Source organism: Ranitomeya imitator, chromosome 4, assembly GCF_032444005.1.
Source record: "Ranitomeya imitator isolate aRanImi1 chromosome 4, aRanImi1.pri, whole genome shotgun sequence".
Taxonomy (NCBI): Eukaryota; Metazoa; Chordata; class Amphibia; order Anura; family Dendrobatidae; genus Ranitomeya; species Ranitomeya imitator.
The window spans coordinates 620535415-620558597 of record NC_091285.1 but is presented as its reverse complement, the minus strand read 5'-3'; the positions used below and the strand labels follow the sequence as shown (position 1 = coordinate 620558597).

General features: G+C 43.1%; 1 protein-coding gene across 1 annotated transcript in view; it reads left to right on the top strand.

Annotated features, from left to right (window-relative positions):
* The first annotated feature begins 4680 nt into the window (after nucleotides 1–4680).
* LOC138676916 (STE20-like serine/threonine-protein kinase) overlaps nucleotides 4681–23183 on the top strand; it is a 105100-nt gene continuing 86597 nt past the window's right edge. Inside the window, exon 1 of the mRNA XM_069766617.1 lies at nucleotides 4681–5124. Coding sequence (XP_069622718.1) covers nucleotides 4978–5124 — 147 coding nt within the window. The 5' untranslated portion in view covers nucleotides 4681–4977. The remainder of the gene's footprint in view (nucleotides 5125–23183) is intronic.

The following is a 23183-nucleotide window of genomic DNA, read 5'->3' as shown; positions in this document are numbered from 1 at the left end:
ATGCCAGTCGGTATTATAGATGATAATATCATCCAACTACGCTGAAGCATATTTCTGATGGGGCTCTAAAACTATGTCCATCAGCCTCTGAAACGGGGCCCCATGTTACCCAAAAGGCAAGATGACATAGTCATAGAGACTCTCTGATGTAACGAGGGTGGTTTTTTCTTTCGCCTTCTCTGTCAGAGGCACCTGTTAGTAACCTTTGGTCAGATTGAGCATTGTAAAATACTGGGCCTGCCCCAGTCTCTCAATCAGCTCATCTACCAGAGGCATTGGATAAAGATCAAATTTTGACCCCTCATTCAATTTCTGGAAATCGTTACAAAAGCATAATAATTTGTCTGGCTTTGGAATCATCACAATGGAACTAGTCCACCCACTCTTGGATTCCCCAATAACTCCTATCTGAAGCATTTGTTTCACTTCAGCTGCGATGGCTTGGCTTAAGGCATCTGGTGCATGGTACGGTTTCATTTCCACCCAGTGCCGGTTTTAGACAAAGTGGGGCCCCGGGAAAAAGTTTAAAGTGGGACCCCAAATGCTAACATATGCACCATCATACAGAAACATTTTGGTTGTATTTACATGTGTTGAGTTCAGGCCGTTAAATGAGTGTGATCGACAATATTGAAGTCTTTTGACGCTTATTTCCCGGCCTCTTTACACCGGCTGAGGAAGAATGACGGGCAAAGAATGATCGCAGCATATCTACAGTTTTCCCTTGGCAGTATGCTGCTGAGAACAATCATTTTTGTTCCGGCATAAACAATCCAATCACTCGATGAAGAGGCAGCATTTTGCTTGTTTGGTATAATACACCCCATAGTCCTCCACATAATATAATGCATCCCATAGTCCTCCATATAGAACAATGCACCCATAGTCCTCCATATTATATAATGCACCACTCCATAGTACTCCATATAGTTCAATGCACACCTCAGAGTATAATGCACCCTATAGTCCTTCATAAAGTATAATGCATTCCCCATAGTCCTCAATACAGTATAATGCAGGTCTCATATAGTACAACTAGTATAATGACCTCTCCATAGTCCTTGATAGATAATAATGCAGCCCACATAAAGTATAATGCAGCTCCCTTATCGTACATATAGTACAATGCACACGATAGTCCTCAATAGAGAATAATGCAGCTGCTCCACAGAGTATAATGCAGCTGCCCCATAGAGTATAATGCAGCCACCCCTAAGAGAATAATGCAGCCCCCTCTCAGAGTATAATGCAACCCCCTCAGTGTATAATGCAACCCCCCTCATAGAGTATAATGCAGCCCCCATAGAGTAAAATGCAGCCCAATCTCACCATGATTAAGGGTTTGCAGACACCTGAAATGCGTTGATGCAGGTTATGTGAATTTGTATTGTTGACTGTGTATTGCAGGGGTGTCAAACTGCATTCCTCGAGGGCTGCAAACAGGTCATGTTTTCAGGATTTCCTTGCATTGCACAGGTGATAATTTAATCACCTGCAGAGAATGATTCCAGCACCTTGTGCAATGCTAAGGAAATCTTGAAAACACGCTGGTTTGAGGCCCTCGAGGAATGCAGTTTGACACCCCTGGTGTATGGCCTCCGAAATGCTTATGTGAATAATCACAGTTGGTGGAGCTGGAGATCCCTTAATTTTGACGCCTTGAAAAGGCACTTCCAGGATCCAAACACCCTCATGATGCAATCACGGTAAGCTAAATTTTATTTTCTCTTTCTTATGTCTGTAATGCAGGCCCCCATAGAGCATAATGTAGCCCCCTCATAGAGAATAATGCAGTCCCCTAATAGAGTATAATGCTGCCCCCATAGAGTATAATGCTGCCCCCTCACAGTGCAATTCAGTGTCTCCCAGAGTATAATGCAGCCCTCTCATAGAGTACAATGCAGCGCTCCTCATAGAATATAATGTAACCCCCTCACAGAGTACAATGCAGTACCCCCTCAAAGAATAATGCCGCCCCCCTAGAGTATAATGCAGCCCCCTCGTAGACTGCCCCTAATGCCGGCAGTGTTCACACAATGTCATAGTGGATCACAAACGTACAGCCAGGCAGTTCTGAGAATACGTCCATATTCTGCTGCAATAATTTCCGAGCCTACCATCGCTGCTGTTTAGAGAGAGGATCGTTTATCTTTACTTTGTTCCCAGCCTCCTCCTGGGCCAGTGTCAGAGGTTCCTCAGTCAATACGACCGCAGTCGCTTCTGTAACCATGTAACCATACATTCCAAGTCTTTCCACACCTATTGACATTATATAGTTGCTCAGGTTCCCTCTTCCCAGGCTAATTCACCCTGTAGCTCATATTACACTTGGCCATGAGCTTACTTTCTGCGGTGGGCACCAAAACTAATACCTTATCCCCTTTTTTAAAGGACCTATCTGTGTCCTTTTTTTGTACACAAAACATTCACTAGATGTTCCTTTACAATCGGGATCAAAGCCACAATCTGGTTCTGCATACTTGGAACGCGCTCTATTACTCTTTTATGAGGAGTACACTCCTGTTCCCATGTCTCCTTGGCTATGTCCAGCAGGGCTCTGGGATGTTTACTGTATAATAGTTCAAATGAAGAGAACCCCATTGAGGACTGTGGTGCTTCCCAGACGGCAAACATTGAATAGGGCAGTGACATATCCCAATCCTTCCCATCTTTGGAGACCACTTACTTTAGCATTCAGTAGATTTAAGAGTTTTGTTAAATCTTTCCACTAGACCATCTGCCTGTGGGTGCACAACTGTTTACACAATTACTTTGTAACCTTGGACATGAAAGGAGTACCCTGATCCATAAGGGTATGATCAGGAATAGCAGCATTTTGAATCCGGAGATCACATGACCGCCATGACCCATGGGCGAGTATCACTTGGCTCCCTGAGTCTAAGAGAGCCTCCGCCGAGTGTTGCGCACCTGGCACAGATGGGGTGCACAGTCCATGAGACCGGTTTAGGGGAAACTGACCACCTGCCAACCTCATTCTGGGAAACCTCCTCATTATGGGCTCGGTTCTGACTGACCCCAGCAGAGGGTCCTGTCCCTTTTGCAGGCTCCTGGGCTTGAAGGATTTGGAATGATACCCGCAGTGAAGCATAGTCCCTTACCAAGTCCTGGGTGGCCATATAACAAGGCTAACCATCTGACCTTCATTACATGGGTCCCCTTGTCCCACGCAGCACTGTATAGGTACTGTCAGAATTTGCACCAACCAGTCGACTACTACTCTCTCTACCATCTGGGCTGGGCTCATGGTTGCAGGTTGGAGCCACTTTTTTACCAAATGGAACAGGTAATATGCCTGAAAACTAGCTCGTCGGCCTTCATAAAGGTCCACTTGAAAACTCTCTGTGCCCATACATAAGTATTATCCCCCATCCGGGCAAGGATCTCACCGTTGAGCTTCCCATAGTCCTGGGCGTTTTCCCGGGTGAAGTTAAAATAGGCCTTCTGAGTGTCTCCCATCAGGAACTGGGCTGCCACTTCAACCCACTGGGAGTTAGGCAAACTCTCCCGCTCCGTGGTTCTTTCAAGCACTGTGTGGAAGGCTTCCATGTCATACTCTGGACTAATCTTCCTCATTAGTGACCTGACTTTGTCCCGGGCCTTGTGACAAACCAGGGTTGCTGGTGGGGGGTGTCTGTCGTAGAACCGCAATCTACTGTGCCAACAGGCGGTTAGCCTGCTGCTGTTGTGCCATGGAGTGGACCACCTGCTGTAGGAGTTCCTCCAATATCCTTCGATTTGCAGCGGAATCAATCCATTGCCATGGGTGACTGTACCACTGTGTAACTGGTCGGTGCGGCAATGGCTTTGCTCTCTCTGGCTCTTATCTGTGTTCAGTCTCACACAGACCTGACACACCCAACCATAATCTGAAAGTTTACATGGGAATTGCAGAGATGGGCTACTCCCAAGACCCAGAGTGGAGGGAGAAACCCGTCCCACTACCTTCCTACAAATATCTCCAAAAATAAAAGTCCATGTCAAGTTTCCCGAAATGTGAGTTGGTCGAATAGCTTGACCAAGTCCTCACTCTCTTTAACTTTGAATTATAACCACAGCTGTGGCTGTAATTGCAATGCTCTCCAGTGAGTTCAGTGTGCTTCTATGCACATCCTGGAGGACACATAACGACCCTTATATACGATCCCCTCACACCTCACAATATTTATATATTATATATGATGCCTATTTATATAGTGCCATTCATTTCCACTGCACTGTACATACATTATCATCACTGTCCTCATTGGGGCTCATAATCTAATTTCCCTATCAGTATGTCTTTGGAGTGTTGTAGGAAACCGGAGAACCCGAAAAAAACCCACGCAAACACAGGGAGAACATGCAAACTCCTCAGTAGGGCATCCAATTTTATAAAATCTTTACTACAATACACAAAAAAATAGTTTTGGGTATTGTGAAATTATCGTAACATTGATAGTGACAACGGGGCCATCTGTGTAGGCAAAAGTGAAAAATATAAGGAAATTTGCCTACTGTGATATACTGGTTTCCTCCCCATAAGATGTTAGTGCAGCTGTGTATCTAAGCAATTAATGTGTGGTTAGAAGTAGGAGGTAGCGTATAGTTTCCCTCACGCAGCGCTCTACTTCCTGTACATCATATTCAAGGTATATGTTGAGCGTCCTCTATTATTAGTCTGTCTTCTCTTTATTCTTCCCTCATGGACCTGACTGAAGAATTACTTAACAGTGGACGCATCTTACTTCTCTCCTTATTTTATCTCATAATTGCTCCTCTGATGTCAGATTCAGCACTAGAGACACAGTTGTAACTATCACTAGGTTTTTGCTTTCACATACTTTTGTGCTAATTTTTGGCTCAAGTAAATTTTTTTTGCCTTCATTTCACCAAACTCTTTCTCCACTCTTGGACATAAATTCATTTTTCTTGAGACACAAGGAACAGTAATTTCTCAAATGTTTGGCACCTTCTGTCATGGCCTTTATCTTGAAGCTCCTTGGGTATGGCGGGGAAAAGAAACATCTAGTGGAATGTCCATGGCTCCGTCGGGATTTTAACCCGGAACAGAACTGGGAAATCCTCACTGAGCTTGGAGATGGGGCGTTCGGAAAAGTCTACAAGGTAAATAGTATTAATGAATATAAGAGCAATACAAGGGTCTCTATGATTGTGTGGCCTGTAGTCCAGGGCTGGATTTAAAGGGTGGTAGCCAGGACAATTGCCAAAAGATAATATTTTCTAGGGTCCTCCCCAAGGAAAAAACTCTGAGGAGCAACCTAAGAGTAGAGAATTTCCCTTCCAATGGAAATACTGTGCGGCCCACCTGAGGTAGTATCATTTGGAAGTGTTATGGCCGTGGTATTTTGAAATTAGATAGTGCTATTGTGTGAGCGTGGTTTTCAGATATATACATTAGGATAGATAGATAGATAGATAGATAGATAGATAGATAGATAGATAATTAATTAAAAGATGAGCTCTAGTTAAAAGACTTCATCTCAGGCTTTTAGCTTAAAACATATTGCAAAATACTTATCAGTTCGCATGTTGTCATGGAGAAAGCACTACTGAAATTTTTTTTGCTATTGTTATATGTCAAATTATAGCCTCAATTTTCTTCCTTGTCTCAATTGCCAGAGATCTATATTTAAAGCAGATCTGTCACCAGATCTAACAATACCAACTGCATACATTATTAAATAGATGTTTTAGACCTAATGAGGCTGGTGTACTTGTTTTGAAAATGCAATACCAAAATGGCTGTATAATCCGTATTGACATTTTTATTGCATGATATTTATATATTCATATTTTTGTTGCATACAATATTTATTTTAATATCCTGATTATACAGTCACTCAGATTCCATTTTAAGTATAACACTGTAGATCTGCATATTAATAAATGCAGTTTTTATGTTTTAATCTGTTGACCGATGCCTTTTAAGGCTCATGCACATGACTGTAAAAATGGAACGAGTGCTATCTATCTAATTTGACGGATGGCACTCTTTACCATGTTATTCAATGTGGCCATGCATACAGTATGTCCAATTTGCAACAATCAGAACGCACTCGGCCATTCAAATTTATGGGTCCCTGGGGAAAATCGGATCCGATCTCAGTTGACATCCGAATGAGGTCTGATTTTCGCACTTTGACCTGTGTCTGATTAGAATAGGATTTGCATAATTGGACTGATTTTCTCAGAAGAGAGAAAACTGGTCTTGTGACCTTAACCTAAGGATGCATTGTTGAAGAAGACATGCTGAAGAACACCTGCACCCATTAAGTGTCCCAAGATCTCCGAATTGGCGAGCCAATGGATTCCCCAGAGGGCATAAGAATCCGCTTTTTTAAAATTAGATCATGGTTTTCAGTGTGAGATCGCCATTCTTTTCCATAGGCTGTGGCTCTTACAGTGGCATGTAAAAGTTTGGGTACCCCTGGTCAAAATTACTGTCATTGTAAACAGTTAAGCAAGTTGAAGATGAAATGATCTCTAAAAGGGCTAAAGTATAGATGACACATACGGTATATTGCCATATTGCCATCTATTCCTAAAAGGTCCCTTAATCTGTTTCAGTAGGCTCCACAATCATGAGGAAGACTGCTGACTTGACAGATGTCCAGAAGTCAGTCATTGACACACTCCACAAGGAGGGTAAGCCACAAAAGGTCATTGCTAAAGAAGCTGGCTGTTCACTGAGTGCTATTTCAATAGGTCCACATTTCAGATTTTAAAATCATTTTTCAAGCTGGTGTTAAAAAGTATTCTAATTTACTGAGATAATGAGTTTTGGGTTTTCATTGGCTGTAAGCCATAATCATTAAAATAAACACTTGAAATAGATCACTCTGTTTGCAATGACTCTATATAATATATGAGATTCACTTTTTGTATTGAAGAACTGAAATTGTATTGAAGAACAGGCCACTCCAAAGTCTTAATCTGGCTTAAGATAAACAATTCAGAGGAGGACTTGCTGGTGTGCTTTGGATCATTGTCCTGCTGCATAACCCAAGTGCGCTTCAGAATGAGGTCATGAACAGATGGCCAGACTTTCACCTTCAGGTTTTTTTGGTAGTTTTCATGGTTATATTTACTACCGCACGTCCTCCAGGTCCTGAAGCAGCAAAACAGCCCTAGACCATCTTACTACCACCACCATATTTTATTGTTATCATGATGTTCATTTTCTGAAATGTTGTATTACTTCTTCGCCAGATGTAATTGAACATACACCTTTGAAAAAGATCAACTTTTGTCTCGTTTGTCCAGAGAGTATTCTCCCAAAAGTCTTGAGGATCATCAAGATGTTTTCCTGCAAAACTGAGACAATCTTTTATGTTCTTATTCCTCAGCAGTGGTTTTCATCTTGGAACTCTGTCATGCAGGTCATTTTTGTCCAGGCTCTTTGTTATGGTACAGTCATGAACACTGATCTTAACTGAGGCATGTGAGGCCTGCAGTTCTTAGGATGTTGTTGTGGGGTCTTTTGTGACCTCATGGATGAGTCGTCACTGTGCTCTTTGGGTAATTTTGGTTGGCTAGTCACTCCTAGGAAGGTTTACCACTGTTCCATGATTTGCCATTTGTGAATAATGCCTCTCACAGTGATTTGATGGAGTCCCAAAGCTTGAGAAATGGCTTTATAACCTTTTCCAGACTGATAGATCTCAATTATTTTGTTTCTCATTTGTTCCAGAATTTCTTTGGATTGGACCGCAGCATGATGTCTAGCTTTTGAGGATCTTTTGATATACTTCACATTGTCAGGCAGGTTCTATTTAAGTGGTTTCTTGATTGAGAACAGGTGTGACTTTAAGCAGGCCTGCATGTGGCTAGGGAATTTGAACTTAGCTTCCCAAAGATGTGATAAACCACAATTAATTTATGGTTTTATGGGGAGGAGGGATAATCACTTTTTCATACATGGCCATGTAGGTTTGGATTTCTTTTTACCTTAATACTAAAGACAATCATTTAAAAACTGCATTTTGTGCTTACTTGTGTTATCTTTGTCAAATATTTAAATATGTTTGGTGATCTGAAACATTTACCTGTGATAAACATGCAAAAGTAAAAACAACTGTATCTCCTCCTGATATGTCTATTTTAGTAAAGCATTCCCTAAAAATAACAATTCTGGAGCATCTTTTATTAAATCTCTCCATTGTGATATCCCTCTGTTATTACTCCTGGAAGTATAGGAAGACATTTCAAACAAGGCATTATTATTAGTGATGAGCGAATATACTCGTTACTCGAGATTTCTTGAGCATGCTCGGGTGTCCTCCGAGTATTTTTTAGTGCTCAGAGTTTTAGTTTTTAGCGCCGCAGCTGAATGATTTACATCTGTTAGCCAGCATAAGTACATGTGGGGGTTGCCTGGTTGCTAGGGAATCCCCACATGTACTTATGCTGGCTAACAGATGTGTCACGAGATGAAAATAGGAAGACAGGAGATTAGGAATCTGGGCCCCTGAACTGCCCCTCAGGCTAGGGGAAGCCCTGTCTTTCCTTAACTTGGGGGTACCCTTGAAGGTAGGGAGGCCCAAGTCACCGACCTGTCCCTGTCTCCTGTTAAACCCTGAACTAAACCCCCACCCCAGGAGGTGAACAGTGTAAACAGCACCACAAAGCAAATAAACAATATAAGAGTGAGGGGAAAACGATACCAAAAGGTGAATGCACAAACTACAAAATAACAAAAACTCAGAACTTAGCTTGTGCACGCCACTGAAAACTCCACAACAAAGATAATACAGCAACTGAGCTCCAAACACCAGACTTGGCTGACACCAGGGAGCTGCTACTGCGAGGTTGGTCACCTGAAAGGAACTGTATAACCAATAGTCAGCTGAAGCACCAGGTGACCTTATAAAGGATGGTGGGAGTGGTCACAACATCAGCTGACCCAGCAGCAATGCAATGCAATAACACCAGCAGCCACTGGGGGGAGAAAACTGCATTAACCCCCAATGACCAGAAATGGAAAAAAGGTTTAAATCTGAGGGAAACCAGATCTGTCATAGATCCAAACATGGATTGTGACAAGATGTAAATCATTCAGCTATGGCGCTAAAAACTAAAACTCCGAGCACTAAAAAATACTCGTAGGACCCCCGAGCATGCTCGCGAAATCTTGAGTAACAAGTATACTTGCTCATCACTAATTATTATCTACTATATAATTGTCTAAGGGTCACTTCCGTCTGTCCTTTCTTTCTTTCTTTCTTTCTTTCTCGGTTATTCATTCGCTGATTGGTCTCGGCAGCTGCCTGTCATGGCTGCCGCGACCAATCATCGATGGCCACAGTCCGGAAGCAAATGGCTGCTCCTTCCTCCCCGCAGTCAGTGCCCGGCGTCCGCATACTCCCCTCCGGTCAGCGCTCACACAGGGTTAATGGCAGCGTTGACCGCGGTGTAACGCATTCGGTTAACGCTGCTATTAACCCTGTGTGACCAACTTTTTACTATTCATGCTGCCCATGCAGCATGAATAGTAAAAATATCTTATGTTAAAAATAATTAAAAAAATAAAAAATAGTTACATACTCACCCTCCGTGGCTGGGCAATATGCTATGTGACTGGGCAATATACTACGTGACTGGGCAATATACTACGTGGCTGGGCAATATACTACGTAGCTGAGCAATATACTATGTGACTGGGCAATATAGTACGTGAACTACGTGGCTGGGCAATATACTACGTGGCTGGGCAATATACTACGTGGCTGGGCAATATACTACGTGGCTGGGCAATATACTACGTGGCTGGGCAATATACTACGTGGCTGGGCAATATACTACGTGGCTGGGCAATATACTACGTTGCTGAGCAATATACTACGTGGCTGGGCAATATACTATGTGGTTGGGCAATATACTACGTGGACATACATAATCTAGAATACCCGATGCGTTATCGGGCCACCATCTAGTTCTTTATACTCGTCTATGAGCTGCAGTGCTCAAGAACGGCCACTGCACAGTGCGCAGAGATGTGGTGTTCTGGTTCTGCTTTGGTGGAACCAGGACTTCGACCCCCACCAATCTTACATTGATGACCTATCCTGTCAATTTCTTAATCACGACGTTACTGATTTCCTATGTCAGCTTATGACCTGCAAGCTACTGCGACACAGAGTCGCAAATGTTTCCAAATGTGTTGGATTTTCTGTGGCAAGTTCTTTTGGCCAGATTTTACAGCAACATTTTGATTTTTAACCCCTTAGTGACAGAGCCAATTTGGTACTTAATGACCGAGCCAATTTTTGCAATTCTGACCACTGTCACTTTATGAGGTTATAACTCTGGAACGCTTCAACGGATCCCGCTGATTCTGAGATTGTTTTTTCGTGACATATTGTACTTCATGTTAGTGGTAACATTTCTTCGATATTACTTGCGATTATTTATGAAAAAAACGGAAATATGGCGAAAATTTTTAAAATTTAGCAATTTTCAAACTTTGTATTTTTATGCCCTTAAATCAGAGAGATATGTCACGAAAAATAGTTAATAAATAACATTTCCCACATGTCTACTTTACATCAGCACAATTTTGGAAACAAAATTTTTTTTTGTTAGGGAGTTATAAGGGTTAAAAGTTGACCAGCAATTTCTCATTTTTACAACACCATTTTTTTTTAGGGACCACATCACATTTGAAGTCATTTTGAGGGGTCTATATGATAGAAAATAATGAAGTGTGACACCATTCTAAAAACTACACCCCTCAAGGTTCTCAAAACCACATTCAAGAAGTTTATTAACCCTTTACGTGCTTCACAGGAACTGAAACAATGTGGAAGGAAAAAATGAACATTTAACTTTTTTTTGCAAACATCTTAATTCAGAACCATTTTTTTTATTTTCACAAGTGTAAAAACAGAAATGTAACCATAAATTTTGTTATGCAATTTCTCCTGAATACTCCAATACCCCATATGTGGGGGTAAACCACTGTTAGGGCGCACCGCAGAACTTAGAAGTGAAGGAGCGCCGTTTTACTTTTTCAATGTTGAATTGGCTGGAATTGAGATTGGATGCCATGTCGCGTTTGGAGAGCCCCTGATGTGCCTAAACAGTGGAAACCCCCCACAAGTGACACCATTTTGGAAACTAGACCCCTTAAGGAACTTATCTAGATGTGTGGTGAGCACTTTGAACCCCCAAGTGCTTCACAGAAGCTTATAACGTAGAGCCGTGAAAATAAAAAAATCGCTTTTGTTTACACAAAAATGATCTTTTTGCCCACAAATTCTTATTTTCACAAGGGTAACAGGAGAAATTAGACCACAAAAGTTGTTGTGCGATTTCTCCTGAATACGTCGATACCCCATATGTGAGGGTAAACCACTGTTTGGGCGCACCGCAGAGCTTGGAAGTGAAGGAGCGCCGTTTTACTTTTTCAATGTAGAATTGGCTGGAATTGAGATTGGACGCCATGTCGCGTTTGGAGAGCCCCTGATGTGCCTAAACAGTGGAAACCCCCCACAAGTGACACCATTTTGGAAACTAGACCCCTTAAGGAACTTATCTAGATGTGTGGCGAGCACTTTGAACCCCCATGTGCTTCACAGAAGTTTATAACGTAGAGCCGTGAAAAAAAAAATCGCATTTTTTCTACAAAAATGATCTTTTTGCCCACAAATTTTTATTTTCACAAGGGTAACAGGAGAAATTAGACCACAAAAGTTGATGTGCCTAAACAGTAGAAATCCCCCACAAGTGACCCCATTTTGGAAACTAGACCCCCCATGGAACTTATCTAGATGTGTGGTGAGAACCTTGAATGCCCAAGTGCTTCACAGAAGTTTATAATGCAGAGCCGTGAAAATAAAAAATATTTTTTTTTTCCACAAAAAAGATATTGTAGCCCCCAAGTTTTTATTTTTACAAGGGTAACAAGAGAAATTGGACCCCAAAAGTTGTTGTCCAATTTGTCTTGAGTATGCTGGTACCCCATATGTGGGGGTAAACCACTGTTTGGGCGCACGGCAGAGCTCGGAAGGAAGGAGCGCCATTTTGGAATGCAGACTTTGATAGAATGGTCTGTGGGCATTATGTTGCATTTGCAGAGCCCCTGATATACCTAAACTGTAGTAACCCCCCACAAGTGACCCCATTTTGGAAACTAGACCCCCAAGGAACTTATCTAGATGTGTGGTGAGAACTTTGAATGCCCAAGTGCTTCACAGAAGTTTAGAATGCAGAGTCGTGAAAATAAAAAATATATTTTTTTTCACAAAAAAGATTTTGTAGCCCCCAAGTTTTTATTTTCACAAGGGTAACAAGAGAAATTGGACCGCAATAGTTGTTGTCCAATTTATCCCGAGTACGCTGATGCCCCATATGTGGGGGTAACCCACTGTTTGGGCGCACGGCAGAGCTCAGAAGGGAGGGAGCACCATTTGACTTTTTGAGCGCAAAATTGGCTGTCGTGTTTGGAGACCCCCTGATGTACCTAAACAGTGGAAACCCCCCAATTCTAGCTCCAACCCCTAACCCTAATCCCAACCTGATCCATAATCCTAATCACTAACCCTAACCATAATCACAACCCTTACCCCAAAACAACCCTAATGTCAACCCTAACCATAACCCTAATCAAAACCCTAAATCCAACACACCCCTAATCCTAATCTCAACCCTAACCTCAAACCTAACCCTAATCCCAATACACCCCTAATCACAACCCTAACCTTAACCCTAATCCCAAACCTAACCCTAATCCCAAGCGTAACCCTAATGCCAACCCTAACCCTAATGCCAACCCTAATCCAAACCCTAAACCTAATCCCAGCTCTAACCCTAACTTTAGCCCCAACCCTAGCCCTAATTTTAGCCCCAACCCTAACCCTAGCCCTAAGGCTACTTTCACACTTGCGTTGTTTGGCATTCCGTCGCAATCCGTCGTTTTGGACAAGAAACGGATCCTGCAAATGTGCCCGCAAGATGCGTTTTTTGCCCATAGTATTGCCGACGGATCGTGACGGATGGCCACACGTCGCGTCCGTCGTGCACTGGATCAGTTGTGTTTTGGCGGAGCGTCGGCACAAAAAAACGTTCAATGAAACGTTTTTTTGTACGTCGCATCCGCCATTTCTGACCGCGCATGCGTGGCCGTAACTCCGCCCCCTCCTCCCCAGGACATAGATTGGGCAGCGGATGCGTTGAAAAACTACAGCTGCTGCCCACGTTGTGCACAATTTTCATAACGTGCGTCGGTATGTCGGGCCGACACATTGCGACGGCCCCGTACCGACGTAAGTGTGAAAGAAGCCTAACCCTAAATTTAGCCCCAACCCTAACCCTAAATTTAGCCCCAACCCTAACCCTAAATTTAGCCCCAACCCTAGCCCTAACCCTACCCCTAACCCTAGCCCTACCCCTAACCTAACCCTACCCCTAACCTAACCCTACCCCTAACCCTAACCCTACCCCTAACCCTAACCTAACCCTACCCCTAACCTAACCCTACCCCTAACCCTAACCTAACCCTACCCCTAACCTAACCCTAGCCGTAACCCTACCCCTAACCTAACCCTAGCCCTAACCCTACCCCTACCCTAACCCTAACCCTACCCCTACCCCTACCCCTAACCCTACCCCTAACCCTACCCCTAACCTAACCCTAACCCTTACCCTACCCCTACCCCTAACCCTACCCCTAACCCTAACCCTACCCCTAACCCTACCCCTAACCCTACCCCTAACCCTACCCCTAATTTTAGCCCTAACCGCTGTTCTCCTGCCGGCCGGCAGATGGAGACAGATGGCGGGCGCACTGGGCATGCGTCCGCCATGTTCTGCTGCCGGCGGCCAGGAGGAGCAGCAAGAGGATCCAGGGACCTAGGTGAGTATGCTAGGGTCCCCGAATTACCCTATTTCTCTGTCCTCTGATGTGCGATCACATCAGAGGACAGAGAATTACACTTTACTTTTTTTTTTTTTTTTTTTTGCGGTCGCCGGTAAACAGTTAATTACCGGCGATCGCAAATGCGGGGAGGGTTAAAAACCCCCCGAATCATGTTCTCTGGGGTCTCGGCTACCCTCGGCAGCCGAGACCCCGGAGAAAATCGGCCTGTGGGGGGCGCTATACACTTTTTCCACAGCGCCGTTAATTAACGGCGCTGTGGTTTAAGTACCCTTAGCGGCCGCCGTTAAAAGGCGTATCGGCGGTCGCTAAGGGGTTAAAGCAAAATTGCAGCTCTAAAATAGTCACACAACAGCAAGTTGCACAGGTGTTTTGATTACACGACTGACAATTGCTGTCACACCAGCACTACTACACTTGTATTCCAAGTCTTAAGTGGTATCTTTTCTTTATTAAAGCTGCATTTTGGAAAACAAACCCTTCTAGTTGGGGTTACACACACTGGTCTCTTGGCCAAAGATCGCTATGTTGCACTGCTGTTCCGCAGCATAATACATGTCAATGGGGTACAATGACTGCAACAAGCAAGACACAAAAAATCCAGCTGGTTATGGCTTTTTGTGATTTGCTTGTCCTGGTGATTTGCGGGTTGAAATGTGAACTTATTAGGGATGAGCGGTGATACTCAGTTACCATCACTCGAGTATCACAGTGCTTGTAAATCAGCGCGCAATGGGTGGTGCTCAATGTAAATCTCGAATCCCGAATCTTTGACGCCTGTTACACAGTCAATAAGCATGAAGGGATTGCCTGTGAGTCACTGTAATGCCATAGCCATCTTGGCTTTGGCATTGCTTTTATTAGCTGGCTGTCTGACATCATCGGGGGTTAAAAAAGGACAGGCGCCCCCCAGCTCGGCACAGTTATATCATAACACAGCTCTGTGACATTTCACCTTGTAGAGAAAGAGTGCTAGCCTAGGCCTGTGTGTTTGCACAGTATAACGAATCAGATGCCTGTTAGTGTTGGTACTGGTGCTGAAGCTGAGCCATCATACGAACAGCCCTTCTAAGGGCTAATCGTTTGCAGCACATACAATCTGCATTTAGCCAAATGAGGGAGAGAGAGTCGCAGGAACAGGAAGAGTGACAGAATCCAGTCTGTAGACAGGGATTAGGCCTGTGCAGTCTGTTGGCAAATATATAGTTGCAGTTTCTTTTGTGGGGGCTGAAAAAAATGAATATATTTTGACACATCAAGTAATACGTGCTTTGAGGTACTTTTTTGTGCTATATAACACATCATTGAAACATTTTCCTGAGTTACATTTCTCAGCCATACACTATTCCGTAGATTGGAGTAAATGTCTATGACCTCTAAAACTGCCTAAAAGCTTTTCAAAATTTTGTAGGACTCCATTTCTCAGACATACAGTGTTACATGGTCTGTGAACATTTCTGTGATCTGTCCATGTTTGGTGCCATCTGGTAGACACAGAGAATTACCGCTGACTCATGACGTCAGCCGTCAATCTGTACTCGGTCCTCAGCCGCCACTTTATCTCCTGATGTGTCCAGGAATATTCCCTGTGCTTTTACCAATGCACTTACTGGTATTGTCCACTTAACGACTGACATGTGGACAAGCGCTTGTGGCCAGGGATGCTACATTTCCCTGACGGCACACTGAGTGACCCCACTGTGGAGGCTGTGAAGCTTGGCAAGCTCACACACATACCATGCTTGGCACATGGGCTCAATTTGGTAGTTCAGCGGTTTCTGAAAAGATACCCAGATTTGCCAAAGCTTCTGAATAAGGAACGCTGCTTCAGCTCCCATTTCGGCAAGTTGGATACAGCTGCCGCTGCTCTGGCAGTGCTGCAGCACACATGCAAATGCCAGCTCATCGACTGGCGTGCAAAGTCACCACGCACTGAAGCTCCACATTACACATGCTAGCAAGGCTTTGTGAGCAGAATAGGCCAGTGGTTGAGTATTAGTCCATCACACCTGGTCAGCATCCGCACATAACAACTGAAGAGTGGACATGGAGATCTGACATTTTTGGAGGGTCTCTAAGTCTGTGAGGACTCCACAAAGATGGTTTGCAGCGATGATGCCATAGTCAGCTCAACTGTCCCGGTTCTGTTATAATCACCGATGTCCAAAAAATAACAAAGCTGGCACTTTCAATACACTAGGAACAACAATAGGTCACCCAAAGGGTAACCATAACGAAGAGATCCAGAATGATATAAATTAAGGCTTTTATTGAAGAACTTAGTAAAATGCATAAAAAATGCCCAAGCACCTAAACATAAGGTGGCGGCTATGTGCAGTATATCATTTTAAAACATCATTTGCACGGTAGTATTCTTATAACAGCATATTGACTGAGTACACATTTAGCTGCCTAAGCATGCCCAGAGTATAGCAACAGTAGCAGTGTCATAGAGTCATATCTACCTGTAGACAGCACAGCGTTCCACCTAACCCCAATGCACGTTTCCCACCAGGCTTCTTCCGGGGGCGTGACTGGGGTGGGTAAATGTGGGGTTTTTATATTAGGTATCCGCCAATGATGGGCGATCGGTGAGAGCATGTGACCGGGAGTGAATTGAAGTGGTTACCTGGTTTCTATGGCGCTTGCACCGCTGCCTGCATCCTGAAATTAAGGTCACTTCCGGACCTGCGCTCCCTGGAACGCCTGCTGGTACGCAAACAATCCAGGAGTGAGCGCATCCGGAACTGAACAGGGCAGGAAGCTGGCGCATGCGCACAACCATGGGAACAGTCACCTCCACCATCAGTGAAAGATAGAAGCAGGGATCCATCAATAAAGAGCCACGCCGTGGGCAGTGTGATAGCGTGAAAGGCACAGGGATAGTATTATATAATGGGAAGGGTTCAGTGCGCCGAAATGTGGACATTTTTAGCACAATTCCTACATATCAGAAATATTAAGTGAATAATTTAAAGTGATATAGTGCCCATAAAAGAGACCATAACTATATATCAATACATTACTCTCCATACGCATATACTGGTATATACTCATTTTAAGTGTACACAAATTCTAATTATTATGTATTTTAGTTCACTATTGGCACTTTTGTGGGTACTCGGATGTGCCTTCTCTGGTTTTAGACCTATTGTGTTATAATAGGCACTGAATATTAAAAAGTGCATATCCCTTACTGATAATAAATGAAGGAACAATATATAGTTCTATGAGTCCCTTTTATAATATATGCACTACGTCACTTTATTAATAATTAGAATTTGTGTGAATACCTAATATAAAAACCCCGCATTTATCCACCCCAGTCACGCCCCCGGAAGAAGCCTGGTGCGAAACGTGCGTTGGGGTGAGGTGGAACGCTGTGCTGTCTGCAGGTAGATATGACTCTATGAACTGTTTATGTACACTGCTACTGTTGCTATACTCTGGGCATGCTTAGGCAGCTAAATGTGTACTCAGTCAATATGCTGTTATAAGAATACTACCGTGCAAATGATGTTTTAAAATGATATACTGCACATAGCCTCCACCTTATGTTTAGGTGCTGGGGGTATTTTTTATGCATTTTACTAAGTTCTTCAATAAAAGCCTTAATTTATATCATTCTGGATCTCTTCGTTATGGTTACCCTTTGGGTGACCTATTGTTGTTCATATCCCGGTTCTGTGCCTACTTAAACAGTCACTGTTTACAATTAAATTAAAAGCTTTGTATGCGGACCAGGTGGGAGTTGGAGGAAGACATTACACAGAGAGATTGTAGCCAGTCCAGCCTCATCTCATCTGCTCAGTTTCAATTGGTAAACAATGAGGCGGTGGATGCTGAAAAAGAAGAAGAGGAGGAAATGGAGATGGTGGCTAGCGCAACAGAGGCTAGTAGCTACACAACCTTTGTCCATCTCTCCTATGTAGATGGGCTGAGGAAGGGAATGAGGAGCAAGAGAGGGAGGAGGAGGAGATGGAGAGTCGTCATCATGGTGGAGACTGTATGGAGTTTGGCACATATGGCCAACTTTACGTACCGCTGCCTGTCCTGTTATTTGTTATGCGTTACGCTCATCTTGGCCAAAAAAGAGTACTGGCTGTTCACCCAGCTAGACCCACACTACAAGGAAAACTTTGCATCTTTCTTCCTGAGGTGGAGAGGTCTTCTAAAATGGTGGTATACCAGAAGGCCATTATGGAAAATATATGTAAAAAATTCCAACAGACGTTAGTGGCAGGGGGCAAGCTTCCTTGCCCAACCAAGGAGGAGATTCCAGGGAGATACACAGCAGAAGCAGAGGTACATGGTCAAAGGCATGGGCCAATTTCGTGAAACCAGCCCCAGGCCTGGTGACCAGGTATTTTTAACAAGGAGAGAAAAGTTTTTAGAAATGTCAAGCAAAACCTGGCTGACCAAACCAGCATACTCCCTATTTCAATTCCACTGTGACTTTCAACTATTGGGTGTCAAAGCTAGACATCTGATATGAATTGTCCTTTTAAGCTTTGGAGATGTTGTGTTGCCCTGCCGCTAGCGTCTTGTCTAGGCGGGTTTTTAGTAATTGACCGGAGCTTCCCCAGGCTCAGTCTCATAAAAATGAACAAAGCCTGGATTAGCCCACACTTTTCCACACCACCAGATGACCACAGCACATAAAGTACCGTATATACTCGAGTATAAGCCGAGATTTTCAGCCCAAATTTTTGGGCTGAAAGTGCCCCCCTCGACTTATACTCGAGTCACGGTAGCGGTGGGGTCGGCGGGTGAGGGGGAGAGGGTGCTGAGGTATACTTACCTAGTCCCAGCGATCCTCGCGCTGTCCCTGCCGTCCCACGGGCTTCGGCGCTGCAGCTTCTTCCTCTCTTCAGCGGTCACGTGGGACCGCTCATTAGAAAAATGAATAGGCGGCTCCACCTCCCATAGGGGCGGAGCCGCCTATTCATTTCTCTAATCAGCGGTGCCGGTGACCGCTGATAGAGAAAGAAGCTGCGGCACCGAAGACAGCTGTGACAGGAGGGGACAGCGCGAGGATCGCCAGGACTAGGTGAGTATGTTATATTCACCTGTCCACGTTCCAGCCGCCGGGCGCCGATCCATCTTCCCGGCGTCTATCTGCGCTCTGACTGTTCAGGTCAGAGGGCGCGATGACGCACTAGTGTGCGCGGCGCCCTCTGCCTGATCAGTCAGTGCAGAGAGACGCCGGGACCGGACGCTGGGAGCTGCTATCAGCGAGGTGAGTATGGCTTTTTTTTTTTTTTATTGCAGCAGCAGCGGCCATGGCACAGACTTATACCGAGCATCTATGGGGCAATATGAACGCAGCAGAGAACAGTATGGGGCAGATATGGGGATATATGAACGCAGCAGAGCACAGTATAGGGCAGATATGGGGATATATGAACGCAGCAGAGCACAGTATGGGGCAGATATGGGGATATATGAACGCAGCAGAGCACAGTATGGGGCAGATATGGGGATATATGAACGCAGCAGAGCACAGTATGGGGCAGATATGGGGATATATGAACGCAGCAGAGCACAATATGGGGCAGATATGGGGATATATGAACGCAGCAGAGCACAGTATGGGGCAGATATGGGGATATATGAACGCAGCAGAGCACAGTATGGGGCAGATATGGGGATATATGAACGCAGCAGAGCACAGTATGGGGCAGATATGGGGATATATGAACGCAGCAGAGCACAGTATGGGGCAGATATGGGGATATATGAACGCAGCAGAGCACAGTATGGGGCAGATATGGGGATATATGAACGCAGCTACTGATGTCTCAATTAATTTTACTTTTATTGGTATCTATTTTTATTTTTGAAATTCACCGGTAGTTGCTGCATTTCCACCCTAGGCTTATACTTGAGTCAATAAGTTCTCCCAGTTTTTTGTGGCAAAATTAGGGGGTCGGCTTATACTCGGGTCGGCTTATACTCGAGGATATACGGTATTTGGAATATTCAATATTTTAATGAGGTCCGCCAGTTGTTGCCTTTGAGGGTTCTATGGATGACCCTCCTCATAATTTCTGTCTGGCTTTGCACATTCTGCAAGGCCTTTATTACTGTATAAGTACATCAAATACACTTTCAAAATATTGTCGTTCAAAAAGTTTTATGGATTCAAAGACTCATCCATACCGTTTAACATGGGTATTGCTGCAATACGATGGTATGTAAAATTTACAAAGAGTAGAAAAATATTTAAGGATTAGATTACTCATCCATATAGAACGTGCTTTCTGTTACATTTTGTTGATATATAACAGTAGAAAAAAAAGCATTTGAAAATGTTGCTTGTTCTTCACATTTCTTACCCTTACACTTTTCCTTGTTGTGGGGTACATTTTTGTGATATATAACACAAAAAAAAAGTTTAAAAATGTTGCTGGGTTACATTTTTTCAGCCATACATGTTCCATACATGTTCCCATACATGTTCTTGAGTACATTTCTTTGGTATATAACCCTCAAAAAACATGTTCAAAATATTATCACTATTATATTGATCACCCATAGACTATTCCATGGTCTACAGTACATTTCCTTAGTACATAACCCTCAAAAAACATTTTAAAACTTTATTAGTATTATTTTGCTCATCCATAGGGTATTACATCTTGATGGATAAATTTTGTTGCTATATAAGCGTAAAAAATGGTTCAACAATTTATCAGTATTAGATTGCTCATCCATAAACTATTCCGTGGTCTGGAGTACATTTCATTGGTATATAAACCATCCAAAACTTGTTTACAAAATGTATCAGTATGATATTACTCATAAATAGACTTTTACATATTCTTGGGTAGATTTCAGTGCTATATAAGCCTCCCAAATTTTTTTTTTAAATGTATCAGTATTATAATGCTCGTCTGTATATAACCCTCAAAAAACTTGTTCAAAATTTATTAATATTATATTGCTCACCCATAGGGTATTACATCTTCTTGGGTACATTTAGTTGCTACGGTATATAAGCTCTATACCTTGTTTCAAATTAATTGGTGTCATATTGCTCATCCATAGGGTATTACATCTTCTTTAGTACGTTTAGTTGTTATATAAGCCTCCAAAAACTTGTTCCAAATGTATTGGTATCGTATTGCTCACCCATAGGGTGTTACATCTTCTTGGGTACATTTAGTTGTTATATAAGCCTCCAAATCTTGTTCCAAATGTATTGGTATCGTATTGCTCACCCATAGAGTATTACATCTTCTTGGGTACATTTTGGTGCTACATAAGCCTAAAAAAAATTGTTCAAAATTTATCGGTATTATAATGCTCACCTATACTCTATTCTGTGGTCTGGAGTACATTTCCTTGCCATTAAAGCATAAAAAAAACTTGTTCAAAATGTATCAGTATTATATTGCTCATACATGGGTATTACATCTTCTTGGATACATTTCATTGCTATAAAAGCCTTAAAAAATCTTGTACAAAAAGTTATAGGTATTATAATGCTAATCTATAGACTATTCTATGGTCTGGAGTACATTTTATTGTTAAAAAGCCCCAAAAAATTAAACTTAAATTTCCTATTTTTTTTTTTATTAAAAAATCAATTAAATTATATATTTTTTTAAATTTTGCCTTATATATTGTACAAGTCATTATATAGAAAAAAATGTGTCAACATTTTTTACTGTAAAATGCAATTTCTTGTCAGTTTGGAATGTTTCATTGTCAGTTATTAAAGTGGAGTAAAAGTGACACTTTTGTTCTCAGCAGCGATCTGGGATTCAGAGATGCGTCCAGGGGTCTTCCCTATGCTGCTTTCCTTCCATTCAGCACTTTTTCCCATCCATTTGAACATTTTCATTGCCTCCCAGGGGTCTGCCAGAGAAAAAGCTTGTCTTTCCCATTGACTCCCATTATACTCATTACTCAAAAAGAGCGTGCTCAGCTTGAGCTACAAGCATCCAAGCATTTTAGTGCTCGCTCATCTCTTGACATAAGAGGTACTCGTGACTCATGTGAGCTTCTATTCCAAAATCCATTTAAACCCCAGATTCTTCATAACTTCTTTTACTCTAAAGCCCCAATGAACACACCAGGTTTAAATTGGATTAATTGGCCACAGCAGCCTTTTTTTAACATTTAATACAAAACAATTTAAACAATATCCTCTCAGAAGGGGTGGTCCTCGAAGCCTCAAGACATAAACCACAAATATCCAAATTCCACCTTGGCCCCACCGGGTTAAGTCTCACCCCCAGCCGCTAAGAACCAGCTCAGAGGCAGAGAATAACTAACCTGGCTAAACAAAAAAAAACATCAACGAGTCCCTTAATCATTCCATTCGCGGGATTATTTAAATCCCGTCCATTCTAATTCACCCAGGGGGAGTCCAGGACCACTTGAGATCTACCCCCCCCCCTCCAATCCATTATTCTCCAATTCTACCAACTACGAGGACCTCCCCCCATGCCACTAACATAAATGTTTTGACCCCTTAGACATTTATGTCCCCACACCTTTAAACCACTTTCAATGCCATCTTGTATGGCCAAACACCACAAGTCTATGCCGACAGCATTCAAAAGAACTCCATCCGTCCTCCAAATTTCCCCTTATCCCCACTTCAAATACACATGTCGCACCACTAACACACCGTTCCTCACCATAAAGCGAGACACCGCCCTATTTACTTTAATTCTCGCCAGCCCTGCCATCAGTTAATTCAATTTTGCCACTGACCAACCCAACTCCCAACAATGCCCCACCAGCAACCGTAGTCTACTCTCGTCCTCCATTTCCACCCCCATGGATGCCCTCCAATCTTCCTACGTGCTCCAGGCCTGGCCATATTGCTTCCAAGACCTATCCGACAATGACCTAGAAAAAAAATCCCTTACAGTCTGCACAGAAGTCTCCACAACTCTGCAGGACACTCCAGGCCCGATGAATCCGCTCGAGGTGCCAGCTCCCAAAAGCGATCCCGCTGTAAAAGAAAAAGAGCATCAGGGACGGGATTAAACACTACTGACCTCACCTCAGCCACAACCCACAAATTAAACGTCAAGCCCAAAAAGGCCAAGTGCTGCAACACTTTCACAACCGCCGAAGTCGCTGATGATAATGAGTTTATCACCGCAAGAACCCCCTCGAGCTCGCAGGGAAAACAAATCTTTTTATTTCTTACGCTTCCACCTCACAACGACAGTGTCACAACAATGGGAAATAAATTAACCATGTTTCCACTACCGGTTGAATCCAGATAAATTTACCGTTGTGCTCCTCCAAAAAGAGTGCCCACACC